Source organism: Myxocyprinus asiaticus, chromosome 33 (assembly GCF_019703515.2).
Source record: "Myxocyprinus asiaticus isolate MX2 ecotype Aquarium Trade chromosome 33, UBuf_Myxa_2, whole genome shotgun sequence".
NCBI lineage: Eukaryota > Metazoa > Chordata > Actinopteri > Cypriniformes > Catostomidae > Myxocyprinus > Myxocyprinus asiaticus.
The window spans coordinates 14,428,328-14,452,510 of NC_059376.1; the positions used below are offsets into that span (position 1 = coordinate 14,428,328).

The following is a 24,183-nucleotide window of genomic DNA, read 5'->3' on the forward strand; positions in this document are numbered from 1 at the left end:
TTCCCAGTGGGTCAGAAGTTTACATACCCTTTGTTAGTATTTGGTAGCATTGCCTTTAAATAGTTTAACTTGGGTCAAACATTTTGGGTAGCCTTCCACAAGCTTCTCACAACAAGATGCTGGAATTTTGTCCCATTCCTCCAGACAGAACTCGTGTAACTGAGTTAGGTGTGTAGGCCTCCTTGCTCACACACGCTTTTTCAGTTCTGCCCACAAATTTTCTAGTGGATTGTGGTCATGGCTTTGTGATGGCCACTCCAATACCTTGACTTTGTTGTCCTTAAACCATTTTGCCACAACTTTGGAGGTATGTAAATGACAAAGCTTTAACTTCTTAGCTGATGTCTTGAGATGTTGCTTCAATATATCCACATAATTTTCCTTCCTTATGATGCCATTTATTTTGTAAATTGCACCAGTCCCTCCTTCAGCAAAGCACCCCCACAACATGATGCTGCAACTCCCATACTTCACAGTTGGGATGGTGTTCTTCAGCTTGCAAGCCTCACCTTTTTTCCTTCAAACATAACTATGGTCATTATGGCCAAACAGTTCAATTTTTGTTTCATCAGACCAGAGGAAATTTCTCCAAAAAGTGAGATCTTTGTCCCCATGTGCTTTTTTATGGCAGTTTTGGAGCAGTGGCTTCTTCCTTGCAGAGCAGCCTTTCAGGTTATGTCGATATAGGACTTGTTTTACTGTGGATATAGATACTTGTCTACCTATTTCCACCAGCATCTCACAAGGTTCTTTGCTGTTGTTCTGGGATTGATTTGCACTTTTCGCACCAAACTACATTCATCTCTAGGAGGCAGAATGTGTCTCCTTCCTGAGCAGTATGATGGCTGCGTGGTCCCATGGTGTTTATACTTGCATACTATTGTTTGTACAGATGAACATGGTACCTTCAGGCATTTGGAAATTGCTCCCAAGGATGAACCAAACTTGTGGAGGTCCACAATTTTTTTTCATGATTTCTTTTGATTTTCCCATGAGCAAAGAGGCACTGAGTTTGAAGGTAGGTCTTAAAATACATCCACAGGTACACCTCCAATTGACTCCAATTAGCAAATCAGAAGCTAATTGCTAATAGCCTAAAGGCTTGACATCATTTTCTGGAATTTTCCAAGCTGCTTAAAGGCACAGTTAACTTAGTGTATGTAAACTTCTGACCCACTGGAATTGTGATATAGTCAATTTACAAGTCAAAACAATCTGTCTGTAAACAGTTGTTGAAAAAAATTACTTGTGTCATGCACAAAGTAGATGTCCTAAACGAGTTGCCAAAACTATAGTTTGCTAATATGAAATCTGTGGAGTGGTTAAAAAATTAGTTTTAATGACTTCAACCTAAGTGTATGTAAACTTCTGACTTAAATTGTATGCTGATGCCTAGCAATGCTGGTCTTTTCAGAATGGTAGATACAGTATTTATTTTTCAAATTCCAAAGTTGTGCTACAATTTAATTAAGGATTGAGTGATTTATATGACCATTAAGTTATTTGTTTGTCACTTTTGAAATAGATATGAAATCAAGCTCTTAAAAATGGTTTAAGTTTTCATAAAATACTTACATTCTTGCTCTTCTGCTTCAAAGTTTTCAACAACTTGTGATCTGTAATTGAGAAATTTAGATATTACTTTGCATATAGGTTACAAGAAGAAGAAGAATGCCTTTATTATTGTCACACATTATACATTTTCATATATAAAGTGAAATTTCTTTGTTTTCACATTACCCAGCTAAACTGGGGTCAGAGTGCATGGTCAGCCATGAAACGGTGCACCTGGAGCAGATAGGGTCAAGGGCCTTGCTCAAGGGCCCAACAGTGGCAGCTTGGCAGTGTTGGGGCTTGAACCCCCGATCTTCTGATCAGTAACCCAGAGCCTTTAACTGCTGAGCAACCACTGACCCTAGGTTATATGTTCAAAGCATTCTAATACATTTTTTAAAAAATAAATACAACAATTGTGTATTAGCAACTTTAAAGGGATAGTTCATCCAAAATGAAAAATGAAAATTCTCTCATCATTTACTTACCCTCATGGCATCCCAGATGTGTATGACTTTTTTCTTCTGCAGAACACAAATTAAGTTTTTTTAGAAGAATATTTTAGCTCTGTAGGTCCATTCAATGCAAGTAAATGGTGGCCAGAACTCTGAAGGTCCAAATATCACAAAGGCATAAAAGTAATCCATACAACTTCAGTGGTTTCTCAATGTCTTCTGAAGCGATTCAGTCAGTTTTTGGGTGAGAACAGACTAAAATGTAATTCCTTTTTAACTATAAATCTTGACTTGAAGTGTTATCAAGCTTGAAATCATAATCATGCCTAGAGACTGCAATAGCAAGATGTGCTAATCAGAAAACATTGATTAAACCTCTGGAGTCATATTAATTACTTTTATAATGCATTTGTGATATTTGGACCTTCAGAATTCTGGCCACCATTACAGTACTTGCATTGTATGGACCTACAGAGCTGAAATATTCTTCTAACAATCTTCAACTGTGTTCTGCAGAAGAAGAAAAAAGTCATACACATAAGGGATAGCATGAGGGTGAGTTAATGATGAGAGAATTTTAATTTTTGTGTATACTATCCATTTAAGTTTCGAGGTAATGGTAAGGTTACACGCAAAGTTACCCCCAGTCTGATGACATTCTTGCTCTTTGAAGTTGACTCAGCAGTTTCTGTAGGAGAGTAAGAATAAAAACAAAAATGTCAAGCCTGGGTGACATTGGTTATCCAACAAAAACTCTACAAAGTGCTCTTAATGTAATAATCATCATCTTTACTAATTTTAAGGGCAGTTACAAATTAACTGTGGGCATAAACTTGATGGCATAGTGTAACAATCTTCATTATTAGGATCACAACAATGTCTTCATGCCTGCCCAGTCACGGTCGTATCAAGAAGTAGAAGAAATAATCATCACCCTAAATTACCAGAAGATGATGCCGTTATTTCAATTGGTGTTTAAATAATAATGTGGCAAGCAGGGCATGGCCGAGCGGCGTCTGGGCAGAGCAAGGCCGGAGAGATAAGTGGTGAACGAGTTCTACCTGTGCGCCACACCGGTCTGACGTTCAAGTGAGGAGACAGCGGCAGACGGGAAGAGAGAGACGCAGCAATCTTGTGTGTGTGTGTCTGTGCTGGGTTGTAATGCTGAAAAGCAATATGTTTTGGTACACTGAGGGGTTTGTACACTATAAAGTGGTGCATTAAAGTGTCTTATGTGGACTGTTCACCCGGTTCTCGCTTCCTCCTCAGGAAAGGCAGAGGTCTGCCACAAATAATAAGAGTAAGCTATTGGGAAAGTTTTCCAAACATTGTGCTGTTTCTGGCTCCCAGCGTTAAAAACATGGCTCATGTTTAGTTTTAACAAGGTCCCTGATCACATCAGTCTGTCCTTATCAAACAAACCTTTCAGCATAGATTGTATTATGAACCTTTCAAAATATTTTTGTGGCTTATATGTTTATTAGCTTTTGAGGCCATCTATTTGCTTGTGTACTCCTTTTTTTTTATTTATTTATTTTATTGTCCAATAAAATGTCCCGCTCAGGGGTTAAATTGCAGCATAATGGTCCGGAACGGCTTTCTAGCACCTTGGCATGGTGTTCCGGCTCCTTCGATTCTAAAAAGAAAACAATAGTCCAGTCTGTGTCACGTCGGAACCTGTTCCTCTAAATTTGCCTAGAGTGGCACTGTTTTAAGGGCACACGTGCTCCGCTGCCCATTTCAAGCTGTTCAACTAGAGGGAAACAATGTATAACACAACACAACCCCACCACCCTCACCCTGCTCTTAGGGTTCTGCCACCTCACAAAACCCAATATAACCACTGGTCCCACTCAAACTTTCTATTTCAATAGGAAATATGTCACAGGAAAGGTGCACATCAAGCCATTTCATGGGGTCTTTAAAGAGAACAGTTTAGAGGACTAAAAGTACAATAAACTTGAGATCACTGACAGGCTATGCATTCAATCAACTGAATAAGTGTTGATATCTATATTGTATGTCCTAGTGGGTATTGCTGGCATGATTATCAGGAACCAACAAATATCCCTCAAAACTCTCAAAGAGAAGCCAATGATCACTTTGAAATAACTATAGAGTCCTGTAGTTGAGATTAAAGGTGTATGTGTTAACTATATCAAGAGGGCCTGTATGGGAGAGTTCCACAAAAGAGGCCACTACTCAAAAAGAGTCATGTGAAAAGAATTTGCAAGAAAGTAAAATAATGACCCATTCCAATGTGGGAAAAAATTCTGTGGTCAGATGAAGATCAAATCTTTCAAGTCAAAATTCAAAGTGAGATATGTGGCGCAATACTGCCAACACCTCTAAAACCCACACCTACAGTGAATTATGGTGATCATAGTATCAAGCTGTGGGGCTGATTTCCATTAGTATGGACTGGAAAATAATGCAAGTACTTATTTTATTCTGCTTAAAAACTGATGCTTGCGATAAAGTTAATCTTTCAGCCTTGCAGTGATCTTTAACACAAGGACAACACTCTAGTGGCTCAAGATCAATCAGGTGAATGTCCTTCGAAGGCCTAATTAAATCCAAGTGAAAATCTGTAACGGGGCACTGGAAAAGTCTGATTTGTCTAACCTGAACAACCTGGAGCCATTTTGCCTGGTACAGTAAATTGGGTCAAGATCACAGGGTCGGCGAAGCTGTTGCACATTTGTCCCAAATAACTTAATGATGTCATTGCTATACCAGGCTCTGCCAAATACTTCAGGGTGTAGCATATTTAATTTCATAAAATCAAAATTTGCATAAAATTGTATGTGGTAGACCGAGGTCGATTTTCTAGTTTGCAAAGGGCAAAATATGCACTTAAGTGATGGCAACAGTTTATTCTCAAAACGTGTTCTGACAATTTGTGCACGTGTTATGGGTGTGCGATAGCTTGTGACTATCCATGGGCCATGTGACTGGCCCAAGGAAAGGTCCCACCTTGGCACACAATTCTTAGAACATAGCCCTTGACATTTGGAAGTGTTTAACGCACAGCTGGACGTTAAAGTTGGTCCTCACAATCAACCAGAACAGATTTGAGAGCGGGCACTCCCAGGTATAAGGAGGCTGGCAGTGTATGGGCATTGCAGCCATTTTAGCGTGAGACGTAGTGGATAGAAATACACAATTATTCACATTTTCTTCAGTCAAATTTTTAGAAATGCTCTTAGAAATGCAAAACATTTAGATGGAAACCCAGGTATTGGCTCAAACAATGGTGTGAGTTTGGGACGGGACTCTCAGGTGCAGGATGTGTTTGGGAAACCAATTTGAAAACCATCTACAGAGGCTCTAGAGGAAGATTTTTTTGTAAAAAAATGAACAAAGTCAGAGTTCAGAACAATGTCTCAAATTCACTATGGTAAGCCTACAAAAATTAATTGTATTTTGAGCTGTCGGGTCGGATTTGGCACGAAATCACAGGCTTATGTCATTATGTCATGTCCGTAAACACAGAAAAGTAGTACCGGCTGTCATGTTTTCCTGCTGGGGAATCTATGCTGTTCAGTTAGTCACTGTTACAGTTCAGGACAGTATCACTGCAGTTTGGATGGATTTTTGTTAACTATTTGACAAAGTTCTGTACTTGCTATTATGCTGATATATAATGATGTAACATGTTCACTAATATTCATGACTTCAGAGTATTTTATAACATTGCTGTAATTTCCCTAAAAGTGTGCGTGCCGCTGTTTTCTCATTTCTTTTGCCCCAGGTGCAGAAATGCATAAAGCTATCATTTAGTGTCCTTTTAGCATATAGTCTGTCAGTTTATAATGTATTATCATCTCAAGTTGTTTAATATGTACCGATTTCATAGCACAGTAATGTACGTTAATTTGTTTAGTGTTACCATCCATCTATTATAACTTTACTCCTAAAGAAATGAATAAACGTATAATTGTAAATTTTTATATTGCATATTTCCGCATATTATTTTCATGTTTAATAAAGTATATTTCATCCCCATCTTTATTAAATTCTTGTTTTAGGGTTTTAGTTTACAGTGTTATTGTGTGCACTGTGCAGTGCATAGACATACTATTGTAGTATTACGGTTCACTTGCATTATCAACTGAGGCAGTACAATATAACCTAAAATAAGTCTCTCATTGAACTCATATCCACCATTTCAAGAGTTTCTCCTTTGATAAGTGCAGTAAAATACAAACCTTAATAATAGATAAAACACTTGAATAATCATATTAAAATATACTGGTAACTAGTGGTTGGTTATTATGTAAAAGCATTTTGAGTGTCGTGTCTAAAAAGTGCAAGAAGTGTCAAATTCATTAATTCAAAATATAAATACAAGTGTTGTTTATCTGTATAAAAGCAAGTAAAATTCTGGTTTTAAATGTTTAATAGAATAACATAATATCAACATGAAAATAATTTTGTCTCCGGCTCAGAGTAACTCCCTGTCATGATCGCACACATGTGATGTCCAGGTAACCTCAAACCATGAGATTCATCCGTGCAGAAGCGCAATGCTGAAAACACAACTTGTGTAAAGTGTTATTCCCCAAATTGCTTGCAATTTGACATTTCAACCACAGATTTTGCTAGAGAACACAAAGTTCCACAGTAGTTTTGAGATCTGTATATATATTTGCACCCCTTTTTGAGTTACTCTTCATTATGTGCAACTTTACAAAAAAAAAAAAAAAAAATGTAATCTTCCTTGAATTTCAGTGGTACCTTAAAATTAATTTTATGCCCCTACAAATGTCTGCTTTAATAATCCCACCCAACTTCTAAGAACCGGGAATTTGGCAGAGACAATACAATAGTCATTGTTAGGCATCTGCACCATCACAAATGGATACCAGATTGTGGTGAAACATATTATGCTGGCTGGAAGTCTTAAAAAAAAAAAAAAAAAAAAAAAGAAAAACACAAAAAAATGTGTTTGTAATTATTTGTCATCAAAATGTGTAAACAAAAGCTTGTAATCCCCAGAACCTGTAACTTATATGTCTTTCAATGCTGCTGAAAAACAGTCAACTGCATTTCATTGGTTAAGGGTCAATGGTTTCCCACTTTTTTGGAGATCTTATGGAAGGTCACAATGTCAGGACATGTTTTGCACATTAAACACTTAAAATAAGATTTGGACCTGGAGTAAAATGCTCATATGGCACGTTTATAGAGGGATGGCATACCTTTCTCTCTAGAAGGCAGTAGACAGTAAGTAGGGTGAGAAATCCTCCACAGATGGAGACTACAATGAAGGCCAGCCTGTAGAAATCATTGCTGGAGGACCCCTGAGGATCTTGCCTGAATAACTCCAACGCAGTCTCTTTCAAAGAGCAAACATATGGCTTTAATCATTGCTGAAGGGATGTGTGTGTGTGTGTGTGTGTGTGTGTGTGTGTGTGTGTGTGTGTATATATATGTGCATTCACGTGTTCACCTGTGTTAGTGGTTAGCTGTGTTACAGTAGGGAGTGTGTTGCTGCTGTACTCTTGCTCGCAGGTCCAGTTAAGAGGAGTGTCAGTGGTTGTGATGATGTGCAAGTAGAGGGACAGAACCTCCTCTACTCTTTGTAGTGCCTGGACAGGAGACTCATTGTACTGCCTCTCAAATGACACAGGGTCCTCCTGCAGAGAGTGAGAGAGGTTAAGACAGAAAGGAAATCGTAACAGAGAAAGAAAACATTGAGACATTGCGATCACATGGTTGTTGTTTTTTTACACTGTTTTGTTTGATCTTAAGAACACAAAATGCTAAAAACATGTACAGTATGTGACATTGTCAGTGTCATGCATCATACAAATGACATACAGTGCTTTATTTGTTGAGCTGCCGTATTCTTTTGTAAAACACTTTTGTTAAAAAAGTTAAAACTGTCAGCAACTTGGCAGGGGGTCCAAAGTGTTAAACCACACTGAAAATCAGGGATTAAATTTAAACCTGGAAAGAACCTGAAGTTTTAGAATTTTGGAAAATTACACAATATATAAAGAACATAGAATAAATAATAAGAATAAATAGGAACAAATAATAATGATGGAGTTACAAGAATATGAAATATTTAAAGTTGCACTCAGTAACATGGCACTAAGCAGCATCACGCAAAAACAGAAAATCTCAGTTACCGATGTCATAGACAAATTCACAGGCAGCCATGAATAATTAATTCCTTGTGTGAAAGTGACAAATTACAGGTGATTATTAAGATAAAGTGAGTAATTTTTGACTGGTCATATGATCTTAACATATGCAGAATAAAGCAGCCTCTAAGACTGATATGACTAGAGACTAGAGCCTCATTGCACGCTCTCTCTAATATCCTTTGTTACCCATATTTTAATTATTTATTTTGGCCTATTTAATTTTTAAACTGTACTTTACACACATATGGCTTGTTAAGAAATCTGCTTAAGAACATATTATATTTCTGTTGCCATTATAGTTATGCTTATAAAATAAGGTCAGTTAAACTTTATACTGTATGTATCTTGTAAATTTAGATCTATCACGTCGCATTCGCAGTCTGTGGAGTCTGTCTAGTGATTTCAATGCATTTGTTCGACCATTTTTTTACACAGTTTACAATGACTTTTCAATTATTAAAATACATTTTATTAAATAATGCAATTTATTAAATGTCCCTTTGTCTCAGATAAACTGAAAGATGCAAGTTGCAATACGTTTAAGTTGCATATAATGATCTTAGAGCAGATCAAAGTTCTCGTCAATATACAAACGTTTTTTCATACTACTTAGATAACGATGCTTAGATAACTTAGTGCTTTGGGAAACCCAGCGCTCATCTCTTTTTTTATCTCACGTTTGCTTTTTATTACATTATCAGTTAGGTCTAGGGTAGGAAGGTTTTGTTGATTTAAAACTCGATTAACCTTAACCTAATTTGTATGGGGGAACAAATGACTTGCTCTTAGCTCCACAAAATGGACATTTAAACTCTGAACTGCCGTGATACATGTAATGAACAACATGATGTCATTTTGCAAAAATGTCCCTATGGTCGCCACATTTTCATGAGATCAGGCTGAAAATGAGGATATACCAAATACTAAGAAATTCTGAAATTCATGGAAATTTTTCAACTCAACTTCTCACTCAAATTGTGATGCTAATATGATTTGTTTTGAAAACAATTGAATTAATTTAGAAAAATGCAAATAGAAGCATTTTCAATTGTGGTCTCAGACATTTGGACCCCACTGTATATTAGCCTCATAATGTTTCCTTTAGCTCATTTGATATAGGGGAATCTTAGCAGGTGAGAAAGAAAATGTATTTAAGGAAAAATAGTTTTTAGTATTCTTCTTTAGTATTCCCTTTAGTAAAGTCAACAATAAGCACATCCTTGAGTGTAGCTTGAAGGAGTTCCAGAGTCTATTGCAGAACATATGGTTTGCTTCAGTCCCATGAGAGATATTTTTTTAAGCTGGTTCTTTTTTTTTCTCATGTCACTCAATTGTACAAGAGAGCAGAGGTATGGATGTCAATGTTAATAAATCACTAAATTTATCTTTAAATTTAAATTTATATGTTTAAAGTTGGTATACTGGGGGTGTAAAATAAAAAAAATAAAAATTCACATTAGAAGTGTGACAAAGTAGCAGCAGGACTTCTTTGTACCCATCCTTGAACTAGCACAATTCTCACGCACAGCTGATATATGACACCAGCTGCCAGACTTTAAAATCCTCAAGCTGAATTTTAAGAAATATTTTTTGATGAAAATGACTAGGCTACAGTGGTGCCAGGGTGGGCAATTCAATTAACAGTGCTCAACTAGCATGCAACGTTGCTTAAAGACACAAAGATCTTCTCAAACATCCAGTTGAAGGAAATTAACTGGATTTATTGGAGATCTGTTGCTCTTGCGGAAAGAACGAATGAGGAAAGCAGATTTTTATAACAGACCTGGGGCAAAATTTAATAAATGAGTGATATATTTTGGGCATGCTTCATCAGAGTTCATCAGTTTTAGCCTTTGATATTGTAATACATAAAAATGACTAGGAGAACATCAAGACTTTTTAAACATTTGAGCCCTACACGTTTCAAATCTTTTGTAATAGAAAAAAGCTACAATGTTAGGCTGTCAATTGTATGTAAAGGTTTGTATGACTAGCAACATAGAGTCTTTAGACTAATCCTCCCAAGACTCTAGCAAATATCCCATACTCAAACAGAGAGAAAAATCAAAGATCACTAACCTATAAGAATAATTACAAGTGAGATCTCTTTTGTATCTAAACTAGATAGCAATGAGATTAAATGTAGTGCAAATGGAAACTTTTGCTTCTCATATTTTTCTCCTAAGTTTCAGAAGAGATCTCAACAATGTTTTTGACTGTGCTAAAATTTGCAGAGATAACAAAGTCTGCAATCAAAGTCTGAGATTTCAGTATGAACTCAAACATTTAGCATCAAATTCTTCCATGACCGAGTTATCTGACCTATGCTATCCACATTCATGTTACAGCTCTATATTTTAGGCTAATTATCCCACTTGATTCTATTTATATTTCTGCTGAGGAGTTTTAGGATAAACATGAGACAAAGTCAATGCTTAAATGAAACATGACTGAAAGCTCCATTATTTCTCCAAAATGCAAGAACAACTTCTGATTAATAAAATATTTCTCAGAGTTAAATGTGCTCTTTTTATTGCATTTAGCCTCAAAGACTTAGAAATGTTGTCTTCATAGCGTGCACACACCTCCAGTTCTTCATTTATTGAAGGTATGCAGTGTTGCGAGTAGATGTTGAGAATGAGGTTCTGGATGGAGACCACTGCTTGGGCACTGCCTGATCCTCTCAAGTATTTAAAGTGGACATTTAGCAATTCCAGCACCCTTGGCAAAGAAGCCTTCACATAACACACCACACTCTGAAAGAAAAAAATTCAGAATGTGTAAGACACTGGTGGGTTAAAGGTGGGTTAGATACAAAGTAGGTCCAACTGCTTGGGGATTGTTTTTATTTTTATTTATTTTTCACAAAAAAAATCTGAACATCCTTAAAACAAGATAGATTTAGTTGAGAAGCAAACTGAAAATTTATTGACATTCATGCTTAAACAAGAAAAAATATTTTTTATTGTTTTTTTTTCTTCTTGTTTTAAGCATAAAGATCATTAAATTTAGTTTGATTTCTCTTTATAGCAAGACTTTCATTTCTTATGTCATTTTGCTTCTCAAATAAATGTATCTTGTTAGATACTGTATTTACTGGAAATCAAGACAAAGTACTCCTACAGTTTGAAAACTGAATCAGTTACTCAACTGATATCATCGCATTTTACATGAGAATGATTCTCTGACTTTTGGAAAGGGTCCTAAGAGAAGTGTTTTGGATTTTTAATGGGACCATAAATCAATGACTGTACAAAGATGTGGTCCAGACAGTTTGAGAGCATAGAAACCAAAGTTTAGAGGAATAGACCATGTCCACAGATAGAAATGTTGCCCCTATTAGTCAATGGTAACAGCATAACATAGAAGTCTGGAATGAAGATTTACATCAAAATGAATTTTGAATTGGTACCACAACAGAAAACTATACTTTTGAGTGATGACACTTTGGAGTGAGGATCTAATTCAAAACACAGCTCCAACATTACTGCATTTCCAAGAGCAGATTTAAAACATTTAAAGACATTGGAAACATCACACATTTAAATTAGCAGTGGATAAGTTTTAATGAAAGTAAAGAAGACAACATCATCTATTTTTGAAAGTTAGATTTGAAAGCAGAACAAGACAATGGCTCTGTTCAGAAAAGCATACAAACATACTACACTTAATATCTCTCCAGTATATAGTATGCATACTGTGCAAAGTAACAGGATGCATACTACATATAGGCACAACATCTCTTTTTTACTCATTACTTGACTGAACTGTTAACACAAAACTTTATTAAAAATGCAAAATAACCATATTTATTTCAGGACTTTTAACATGATTAGATCATGTGACAACAATCTAATTTACAATTATTGTGAGTGTTTATTCAGTATACAGTGTGTATTGCACAGTATTTATTAAGTCGCTAGTATTTCAAATAAATGTTTTCCTCATTAAAAAAGTTGTACTCCTAAAGTAGAAATGAATAGTAATTTTGAAACTTATGTATAAAATAATAACCACTCACATGAGATATTGACTCCAGTCATATCAGTAGCATTCATAAAAGCTGTTTTATTCTACACAGAGAGGGTCCCCTCATGGAGGCGGCCACGTTAGGATCACACCAGTGAATACTAATCATTTGATCTCAGTAACCAGCCTGATATTGGTCACTTTAACTCATGCATTATATTAATCATGGCTTATTGTGAATAGTGAATTTCAATAACTAAAAACTATTGCATTTGAATGATGCTGCGCCCATGTCCAAAGGTGTCAGTGGAAGTCCAAGACGACTATCATATTTACCAGCACAACATAAGCAAAAACTTACTGAGTGCACCTCTACAGACTGTTTAACGAATGTTTAAAACACTCTTACCAGGTGTTTCCTTTCGATGAATGTATATGTGATTGAACAGCCAGTCCGCAACTGGTTAGTCATCTGCAAAGTAATAAAATGTAAGACAAAAAGTTGAGATGTCACACAACAAAGCAGGCACAAGATACTAGGGAACCTAACCTTAAAAAAATCATAGGATGGCACAATTAATGGTGTGGAATTTTGGATTGTTTTTTTATTTTTAATTTTTTTTATTGATTCCATATAACATAAAAAAAATATAAATATATATATAAAATAACAGAATATTTGGAATCACATTATATTATTTACAACCCTTCCTCCCGAACATTAAGCACCCCACCCCACCACCCAACACAAACAGATACCCCAGTGGTCAAATAAAATTGACAAAGACACACAAACAAACAATAAAACAGAAGAAAATATTTAGAAATACATAAAAAGTATATATTCAAAAACAAAAAGGCTACAACATACACATTTAAAACAACACGTCTCCCTCCACTGCCCCTCCCCGAGAGCCCTCCAAAAAGGCCAAATAGCTGCCCCACCTCCTGATGAACATATCCATGTTGCCTAGCCTTCTATATGACAACTCTTCCCAAGCTGCCACCCTGCCCATCTCCTTACACCACTCACGAAACGAGGGGGTTCCAGCTGACTTCCATCCTCTAAGGATAACCTGCCTGCCCACCATAACACCGGCCAGGATCCAATTCTTCATGTACTTATCTCCTACATCAATGACCGAACCGTCACCCAAAATACAGAGCCTGGGGAAAAAGGAGATCCGAGTACCCAATACGTCGGCCATAAAATTCTGGACCCTCAACCAGAACTCCTGTATTTTATGACACCCCTAAAAAACAGGGGTGTTGTCTCCATCTTCTAAATGGCATTGCCAGCAGGTGGGTGTGTCCTTAAGACCAAGCTTATACAATTTAGAAGGGGTCCAATAAAATCTATGTAGAATCTTAAATTGCATAAGGCGCACCCTTGCATCTCTAGATGTAGACGTGATGTTTTTAAGAATCCTAGCCAACACTCCCTCCTCCAAAAACAAATTTAAATCTTCCTCCCATAATCTTTTGAGGGAATTTAAAGCTCTGTCCCCCAGACTCTGAATTAGCAGGGAGTAATACACTGATGCCTCATGACCTTTTCCAAAAGCAGTAATCACCACTCCCAGAGTATCTTCCACACTAGGGGGGTGCGTGCCACTCCCCAAAACAGTGCAGAGTAGGAATCACAGCTGTAAATACTTATAAAATTGAGATCTGGGAATCCCATAATTTTGAACCAAATTTTCAAAAGGTCTCAATACTCCACTCTCATATAGGTCACCGAGTGTATTAACCCCCTCACAATCCAATCTGACCAACAGAAAGGGGACTTATTAATGCATAGTTTAGGGTTCTGCCATATGCTCGAGGCTACGTTTAAATAAATATCTGAATTAAACACTCTGGACACTTTTGTCCATATCGAGTGTAAATGCAAAATAACGGGGTGTGACTTAACTTCTCCGATTAATTTGATCGAAAGGCTATGCAGAGCGAGATAGGAGCAAGAGCTTCCTTTTCAATACAAAACCAACAAGGGGCTCTCTCAGGTGGAAGCGACCAATGAGCCAAATGTCTGAGACCGAATGCATAATAATAAAACAAAATCTTGGGTAGGCCTTACCCACCTTTGTCAATCGGCCTATGTAACTCATTGAAATTTAACCTGGCAAGCTTACCATTCCAAATGAAGGACTTCGCTATGCTATCTATAGGGAGAGATTGTAACAGGTAGTTGAATTTTGGAATACAGTTCATTTTAATTACATTAACCTTCCCAATCATCAATAAGTGTAATGAAGCCCACCTGTCCACATCATTCGAAAAACTTTTTATAAAGGGATTAAAATTAACTCTGACTAAAACAAATTTGCTGGGAATAAAATTCCTAAATACTTAATGTCCTGTTTGGGCCACTGGAAGGCACCCAGCTGGAAGGCCGTTACTGTACAGTACGCTGTCAAAGCCAAAGCTTCAGATTTAGACCAATTGACTTTGTATCCTGAGAACTTGGAAAAGGAGTTAATAATTCTGTGGAGGCAAGGCATAAATCTAGTGGGGTCGGAGACGAATAATAAAATATCATCTGCGTAAAGCAGAAGTTATGCGCCATACCTCCCGCAATCACCCATGGAAAATCCTCCTCCTTTCTTATCGTGGCTGCTAATGGTTCCAGGGCAAGACAGAACAGTAATGGGGAAAGAGGGCAACCCTGCCGAGTGCCCCTTTTCCATTTGTTTGTACTGCTGCTACAGGGTTTTTATAAAGTAAATTAATCCAACCAATAAATGTACTCCCGAACCCAGACATTTCCAAAATTTTAAAAAGATAATCCCATTCTACCATATAAAACGCCTTTTCAGCGTCAAGTGAGATGGCAGCGACCGGAGACTGATCATTCACTACTGACCACATGATATTGATGAGATGCCTGATGTTATCAGAAGAGCTGCAGCCACGAATAAACCCCACCTGATCTATATGTATAAGAGATGTCATAACCTTACTTAATTGGTTAGCCAAAATGTTTGACAAAATTTTTACATCTAGTTGGATCAGGGAGATTGGATGGTAACTTTTACACTCGCTTGGATCTTTGTCCTTTTTAAGAATCAGACTGATCCGGGCTTGTGTTATGGTTGGAGGAAGTTTTCCATTCTGTAATGATTCAGTATAAACTTCTAACAAAAGTGGAGCCAGTTCTGTAGCATAAGATCTAAAAAATTATGTGGCAAAACCATCTGGCCCCGGAGCCTTGCCAGTAGGTAGGGACTTAATTACCTCATCAAGCTCCTCCAAGGTTATCTCAGAATCAAGAGCATTTTTTTTTTGCTCAGTCTTCAGTTTAGGAAGATCTAATGATTCCACAAAGTTTCTAATATCTTCATCAGTAGACGAAGACATGGAGCTATAGAGATTAAGATTAAAATTGGTAAACATTTCACCACCAGCAGATTTCATTGAGGGAATGGTAGAAAAAGACTCTCTTTGCTTTATATATCTAGCCAAAAGCTTCCCTGCTTTGTCCCCTGACTCAAAGTATGACTGTCTTGCCCTGAATAACCAAAACTCCACTTTCTGCGACAAAATAGTATTATATCTGTATTTCAATCGGGTCAATTCTCTGAGGCCATCAGATGACATGCGGCGCTTCAACTCTGCCTCTGCACTTTTAATATTTCCTTCCAACTCCACGAGTTCTCGTGCTTTGGATTTTTTGATGAATGAGGCATACTGTATGATCCAACCCCTAAGAACCGCCTTAAGTGCCTCCCAAGCCACGCCCACAGAGGATACCGAGGACCAGTTGGTCTCCATATAAACACTGATTTCAGTCTTTAACATTTGTTGGAAATCAGGATTTTGCAAAAGGGACACATTAAGGCGCCAACTATATGATTTCTTTTTCTCTGTATGTGGCAACACCTCTAAACTCACCAGGGCGTGATCCGAGACTAAGATATTTCCAATTGAGCAATCAACAACAGATGAAATGAGGGATTTGGATATATATTTAAAAAAAATCTATTCTAGAATAAATCTTATGGACTGATGAAAAAAATGTATAGTCTCTACCAGATGGGTTCAAAAGTCTCCAAATATCTGTAAGACCAAGATTTTTACACATCCTGTGAAGCGTCACTGTTGCTCTAGGGGGCTTACACACTTTTGCTTCACTATGATCAAGGACTGAGTCCATCAAAAGATTAAAGTCTCCTCCCAATATTATATCATGAGTGGTGCTAGCGGCTTGCAACATCCCTTCAAGATCTATAAAAAAGTCTTGATCATCAGCGTTAGGTGCGTAAATATTAGCCAAAATCAGACTTTGCCCTTGAATGTCTGCTAAAACAATAACGACTTTTCCTAATTTATCATTAAACTGTTTGAGAAATTTGAATTGTAAATGTTTATTTACCAATATAATGACTCCCTTGCTCTTACTTGAGCCAAAACTAAAGAAAACATGTCCACCCCTTATCTTCCCAATTTTTTCAGCTTCCTGCGGGGAAAGATGTGTTTCTTGAAGAAACACTATATCATATTTCTTACGTTTAAGAAAAGAAATAACCTTCCTTCTTTTTATGGGGTGCCCCAACCCATTTACATTCCACGTGGAGAGAGATAGTACACTCATACCAACATTCAACATTTTGATATAATAGAAAAAATAAATTGTGTGCCAAAAACAAAATTATGAAGACTACATTTCAACATTAATACAACAATAAAACCCTGAACTTCCCCCCGAACAAAACAAACAGAAAAAAGAAAAATGTGCGCATTAACCCCACGCACGAAATCCCTTTAAACTCAAAGAGTCCATGTACGCGTACGAGAGCCCCCGTGACAACTTTGCCATCGGATTGCTCAATTTTGCCTCACAAATTTGTAAGGCAATATTACATAACATCAAATATTTTGTAAAACAAACCCCAGCCAATAGGCAGAATAAACACAAAGAACGTGTAGATTCATTCACAGAACTGTCTCAAAGGTGTGTTCCTCCACAAAACAAATTCCAGCTGATATAAAGCCATTCAGTTTCCTCGGTCAGACAAACAAATCTTCAGTGAGCCAGCTGATGAGTGCAGCAGATGACATAATCATTCCAATGTCCCATGAAAATACTCCACAAATCATACTCCAGCCAACAGGAGGCATAAGCACAAGGAACTGACAGATCCATCCATAACTGTCCCAAAGTAATGTTATTTAACAAAACAAGCTCTAACCGCTAGGCGGAACCAGCCCAAAAGGAAACGAAACACGCATCCCGGTTCCTCGGATGGTCAAGAGTCAATTCACTCAGAGGCCGCATAAAAGTATATCCCATGAAGAAAAACACCCAATGGTTACTCACCCATTGTTTCAATAAAAGACATTGCCTGATTGGGACATGTAAATACTTTGCTGCCGTCCTTGGTGTTTATTCTCTGTCTGGCTGGAAACATCAGAGCAAAAGCGATCTTCCGCTGATGTAAGAGTTTCTTGCATTACTTAAACTGATCGCGTTTCTCTCTGGTCGAGTTCGCAAAGTCCGGGACCAAGAAAATATTGTAATTCTTCCAAGAAAGCTTTCCTTTGCTTCTCGCCTGGCGCAACACGAGATCTTTATTGGATGACCTCAAAAATTTGGCCAGAATCGATTGGGGCATTCCTCCTTCAGCAGATCTGCGAGCTGGGACTCTGTGAGCTCGCTCAATTTCCAGCTTGTGGCCTGTTATTTCGAGCAGACTCGGGAAAAGCTCGTCTAAGAATTTCACCATATCTCTGCCCTCCTTCGAATGTTATTCCTGCGGCTTCTATTCTCAAGATCTTCAAGCTTTTCAAGAACACGTTCCAAATCAACTTTGGTCGTGGGCGGATTAGTGGCTAATTCCCTCTCTGATGACTCCAAATAATCGATTCCTTTTTCAACATCTGTCACTCGTGACTAGCTCAAGAATTTTTTTCAATCGACGTATTACAGCGAGATCCTCCATGTCCGCAAGTACCTTTGTCAACATCACCGACATGTTGGACAGTTGAAGCTGATTCCTTCTCCCGCCGCGCCATCCAAATCGAGTCCCCGGTCCACAGGCCTGTCTGGGCTTTCATCTTAAACCCGTAAGTGTTTTATAATGTCTCCAGAGCCAGAGGATTTTGACTTCTTTGCCATGTTTACCTCAAACAGTAAATGTGTAACTGGGTGTATCAAATTTCACCAGATTATATCATGAAAATAATTTAAAAAAAGCAAAGTGCGCAGAGCTATCTCTCACACATCTGCCCTTTGCATGGCATCACCGTACTCCAGTTAGGCATTTTTGATTGTTAACTGTATTGATCTGTTAACTCACCAGTTGTTTTAGTTGAAGTAGGTGGTCCATTGTTATGGCATGTTTGCAAGGACCAGGAATGTCCATCATGGAGAGGGGAACACACAGTAGCATAAGAACACACACATTCTTCCCCTAGTGACAGACAGAGAAAATAAACACACAAACGCACACACACAAGTTTTATATATTTGTATCACAGCCTGTATCACCCATTCAATGCAACTACATGCACTCAATAAATCTGAATATAAACACTTCACATTTCATGTTTTTTTGTAATATAAAATGTTCATAAAAAATATGAAAAATTAGAGCTGTCAATTTAACGTAGTAATTTAGTGTAATTAATGAAAAAATATAATGTGATAAAAAATGTATGCTAATAATCATGCCTCCTGACTAAATGCCTCCTACATAAATTCCGTAATAAAAATATTTCCTACCACTGGAGCAATTCAAGCTTGAAATTCATGTAACCACAAGTTTTTACGAGCCACATCAGCAGATGGCAGTCAGCAGGCATCAACAAACCTCACAAGCAGCGCAGCCACAGAATGACAACCGATCATACAGGACATGTTCGTAACAGCAGGAAGAAGCAAAACAGAATGCTTGAGAAACAATTTTCAAAATGTCAACTACTTTTAACTTGACAGTGTCCCACACTAAATTTATGACACTGAAAATCAGCGAGACCCTCCAAAAGCTTACAACTGAGACATACAGGTGCATCTCAATAAATTAGAATGTCGTGGAAAAGTTCATTTATTTCAGTAATTCAACTCAAATTGTGAAACTCGTGTATTAAATAAATTCAATGCACACAGACTGAAGTAGTTTAAGTCTTTGGTTCTTTTAATTGTGATGATTTTGGCTCACATTTAACAAAAACCCACCAATTCACTATCTCAACAAATTAGAATATGTGACATGCCAATCAGCTAATCAACTCAAAACACCTGCAAAGGTTTCCTGAGCCTTCAAAATGGTCTCTCAGTTTGGTTCATTAGGCTACACAATCATGGGGAAGACTGCTGATCTGACAGTTGTCCAGAAGACAATCATTGACACCCTTCACAAGGAGGGTAAGCCACAGACATTCATTGCCAAAGAAGCTGGCTGTTCACAGAGTGCTGTATCCAAGCATGTTAACAGAAAGTTGAGTGGAAGGAAAAAGTGTGGAAGAAAAAGATGCACAACCAACCGAGAGAACCGCAGCCTTATGATTGTCAAGCAAAATCGATCAAGAATTTGGGTGAACTTCACAAGGAATGGACTGAGGCTGGGGTCAAGGCATCAAGAGCCACCACACACAGACATGTCAAGGAATTTGGCTACAGTTGTCGTATTCCTCTTGTTATGCCACTGCTGAACCACAGACAACGTCAGAGGCGTCTTACCTGGGCTAAGGAGAAGAAGAACTGGACTGTTGCCCAGTGGTCCAAAGTCCTCTTTTCAGATGAGAGCAAGTTTTGTATTTCATTTGGAAACCAAGGTCCTAGAGTCTGGAGGAAGGGTGGAGAAGCTCATAGCCCAAGTTGCTTGAAGTCCAGTATTAAGTTTCCACAGTCTGTGATGATTTGGGGTGCAATGTCATCTGCTGGTGTTGGTCCATTATGTTTTTTGAAAACCAAAGTCACTGCACCCGTTTACCAAGAAATTTTGGAGCACTTCATGCTTCCTTCTGCTGACCAGCTTTTTAAAGATGCTGATTTCATTTTCCAGCAGGATTTGGCACCTGCCAACACTGCCAAAAGCACCAAAAGTTGGTTAAATGACCATGGTGTTGGTGTGCTTGACTGGCCAGCAAACTCACCAGACCTGAACCCCATAGAGAATCTATGGGGTATTGTCAAGAGGAAAATGAGAAACAAGAGACCAAAAAATGCAGATGAGCTGAAGGCCACTGTCAAAGAAACCTGGGCTTCCATACCACCTCAGCAGTGCCACAAACTGATCACACCTCCATGCCACGCTGAATTGAGGCAGTAATTAAAGCAAAAGGAGCCCCTACCAAGTATTGAGTACATATACAGTAAATGAACATACTTTCCAGAAGGCCAACAATTCACTAAAAAAAATTTTTTTTATTGGTCTTATGATGTATTCTAATTTTTTGAGATAGTGAATTGGTGGGTTTTTGTTAAATGTGAGCCAAAATCATCACAATTAAAAGAACCAAAGACTTAAACTACTTCAGTCTGTGTGCACTGAATTTATTTAATACACGAGTTTCACAATTTGAGTTGAATTACTGAAATAAATGAACTTTTCCACGACATTCTAATTTATTGAGATGCACCTGTACATAGACAGTCAATTAAAAGGGCAGATGGATCACAAGGACGCATCCTGTGAGAGCACGATATGTTGACAAACTCAGCTGCAAAACTGGTTGCTTTCGACTGCAGGCTTTTGTTCAATGATATGATTATAAAACAAACAATATAATGCCTTCTAAAGCCACTTTTTGCATTTTCCAATCAATGCTTTACTCACCTGCCACAACAATGAAATATATTTCAATCTGAATTATATACTATCATATATATATTTATATTTATAATTAGGCTATTTGAATCATTATGTATTATTTATATTGTATTCTCTTTATTTGGGGGCCTTTCTCAGCAAAAATTAATCTATGCTGTTCATTTGATTAAAAATTTTAATCGATTGACAGCTCTAACAAAAGAATATATTTTTAACATATGTTTTATACATTTAATAAAGATTTTATTTTTGTATTTTTATTTGGTGTACATGTTAAAAAAACACCATGAAACAATAATAAAGAATTATAACTATTTTATACAAATATTAAATTTTTTATTTCAAAGTTGATTATTTACTGAATTACTTTGCTTGAAATGATAAGGTAAAAATATGTTTAAACATCTTTTTTCAAACTGCAAGTCTTTGCATATTGGACCCACCGATGGAAAACCAAAATAAAGAACTACTGTCTTATGTGCCCTATCTACCCACCTCACCTATATTTCTCTTCTTTTTCTTTCTTTCTCTCACTCTCTTTCAGTCTGAAACCTGCTGCTTTTTACAATATCTTTTGATACTTTTTCATCTACTTTATTCAATTTAGATTTACAGGGACAGTGCACAATAATCATTTCTCTTAATGTGCCATTTTAGCTATTACAGCCAATTTTCAACTCTAGTCCCCATCTAAGACAATGAATAGAATATCATCCACAAGATAACTACATAAAAGAACTAAACAATACACACCTTTACTACTTTAAAAGCCAATTTAAGCAACATACAATAACTTTCAGATTAATCCCGATCAAGATTTATATTCGGAGACTGATTTAGCCACACGGTGGGTGTAAAATGCAGATCTGTTTAAAAAAAATAATATATATATATATATATATATATATATATTTTCTCCCCCTTTTCTCCCCAGTTTGGAATGCCCAATTCCCAGTGCGCTCTAAGTCCTCATGGTGGTGTAGTGACTCCATCCGGGTGGCGGAGGACGAATCTCAGTCGCCTCCACGTCTGAGACCGTCAATCCGCGCATCTTATCACGTGGCTTGTTGAGCGCGTTACCGCAGAGATATAGCGCGTGTGGAGGTTTCACGCTGTTCTCCGCGCCATCCACGCACAACTCACCACGCACCCCACATTATAGCGACCATGAGGAGGTTACCCCATGTGACTCTACCCTCCCTAGCAACTGGGCCAATTTGGTTGCTTAGGAGACCTGGTTGGAGTCACTCAGCACTCCCTGGGATTCAAACTCGTGAACCCCAGGGATGGTAGTCAGCATCTTTACTCGCTGAGCTACCCAGGCCCCCGATCTGTTTTTGTTGATTAATGTAAAGTTATTTTTCTGCCAGTTAATACAGAATTGGATTAGCCATATAAAACTGTCAAGGAGGTCTTAGGCCATAAATTGTTATTGACTGTGGAAATCGACATGCACAAATGCACATCAAATACAAAATGAAATAAAACAAAGAATGACCCATTGTCCAACACCAAGACAAGTGTTACATTAAACTAAACGAATACTGTTCACAGCAATGTTAAATGTTAAACTGTAAATTGACATCAGTGTTATGGTGTATTGTATATGAATTTAACATCAATTAATCCTAGCCAAAAGGCTTTTCATATAAAAACATCCCTTTCATGATTGAGGAAACATGTCTATTATGATAGAATTACAGAGATTCATATATATATATATATATATATATATATATATATATATATATATATATATATATATATATATATACCATCTAATGTTGATGTGGACATCACCATTAATGTGAAAAGAAGCATCCTTGAGTGCATGGCAGATATCCTGGAGCAGAGATATGCATAAACACTTCTTATCACCCCTCAACTGTAATAAATCCTCTGTAAAATACCACGAGAGTCCATTAGACCATCTCCAAATTAGTTTGAAGGCTTGAACTATAGAAACCGCCTCTCCTATTTATCTCCAGACTCAAATTAATAACAGAGGTGCTTCCAGCTTTTAGAAGGACCACAAAAGCGCTATTGAAGCCCATTGCCTCTAAGCTTACCTTGATTTTGTAGAAAAAGTGAAGGGGCGTAGGGTTGGTCATCTGGCTCACTGATCCAGCAGGAGAAGATTACAGTCCTCACTTAGACACATTTGAGGAGGTCGAGGAAATTTTGGGATGTGCAAAGTTGAGGCTGAATGACACTGAATAAGCTAACTACTGAATTCGTCAACCATCAAACTAAAAGAGCTCTGACCCCTAAATTGAATTTGCTGTGCACATACTTGTCACACAGGGGACAATGATTAAACAACTTGTGTCTTCGGAATTTTCTCACAGGAGCTCTCTCTGTGTCCTCCTCCCTCCAACCCCTCCTTGTATTTTTCATTAACTTCTTCTCCGCCTTTTTATGCCCATACCTCTCTCTTCCTCTCTTTCTCTTACACTCTCACATTTCATAAGGGAATTTATGAAAGCAAGGATTTCTGCTCAATATGTCTTTTTCAATTAAAATGTTTGACATTCCTGCGTATTAAACATGATGCATGCAATTATGCGATTCCAGCCTCAGGATGTATCTTAATCCCACACACAAAGACTATGACACCCAACTATAAATCTACCTACCCATCTACCTCTGATCAAAGTTCTCACATCATCTTGTTGTTAAATTTTTTTCTGTCTTCTGTTGGCATGCTGATGCTCATGTGTTCTTAGTGTTCCTGGTCTATACCTTTAGAAGCATGCTGAGAGACATCTTAACATGTTAACTGTCAAAGCAAAAGTCATTGCTCTCAAGAGAGGGGAAAAGATTGTGTTCTCCACAGGCTTGGCCGAGATTAAAGAACAAGATGTCAATCACGAATGCTTCTGAGTCACTATTTCCAGGGCTCATTCTCACAAACATCTAGAAGACACGAAGGTGGATGTCTAAAAAATAAAAATAATCTGCAATTTCTAATAACAAATAATATTAATGAATATGTCTTGCACTACTGACTTCAGAAATGTTTAATTTATTTCTATTTTGATAAAATTTAAATGTAAAATATTTATTATTATATTTTAACATATTATTGTTAATAAAATGTATTTATTAATTAAAACATATTAATAAAATACAAATAATACAATAAAATATGTAATAGATATAATAAAATTTATATCTACAGTAATTTGTGTAAAACATTTATTAATATTGTTTTATTTATATTATGTTTTATTCACTACTGACTCTTAAAATTTTTGTGTAATAATATATTTA

The 24,183-nt window shown here is 37.2% G+C and overlaps 1 protein-coding gene across 5 annotated transcripts in view; it reads right to left on the reverse strand.

The window, feature by feature from the left end:
- Positions 1-23,336, reverse strand: part of csf1b (colony stimulating factor 1b (macrophage)) — a 47,341-nt gene extending 24,005 nt beyond the window's left edge. For all 5 annotated transcript variants that reach the window (XR_007894487.1, XR_007894486.1, XM_051669903.1 and 2 more), the window contains exons 1-8: positions 22,980-23,336; positions 18,436-18,549; positions 12,546-12,608; positions 10,753-10,923; positions 7,465-7,651; positions 7,214-7,350; positions 2,651-2,697; positions 1,576-1,616 (exon numbers count right to left, since the gene is read on the reverse strand). Coding sequence is in view for 3 of the 5 variants with exons in the window: in XM_051669903.1 (XP_051525863.1) it covers positions 1,576-1,616; positions 2,651-2,697; positions 7,214-7,350; positions 7,465-7,651; positions 10,753-10,923; positions 12,546-12,608; positions 18,436-18,549; positions 22,980-23,021 (802 nt within the window). In the remaining 2 variants the exon portion in view is untranslated. The remainder of the gene's footprint in view (positions 1-1,575; positions 1,617-2,650; positions 2,698-7,213; positions 7,351-7,464; positions 7,652-10,752; positions 10,924-12,545; positions 12,609-18,435; positions 18,550-22,979) is intronic.
- Between the last annotated feature and the right edge of the window lie 847 nt (positions 23,337-24,183).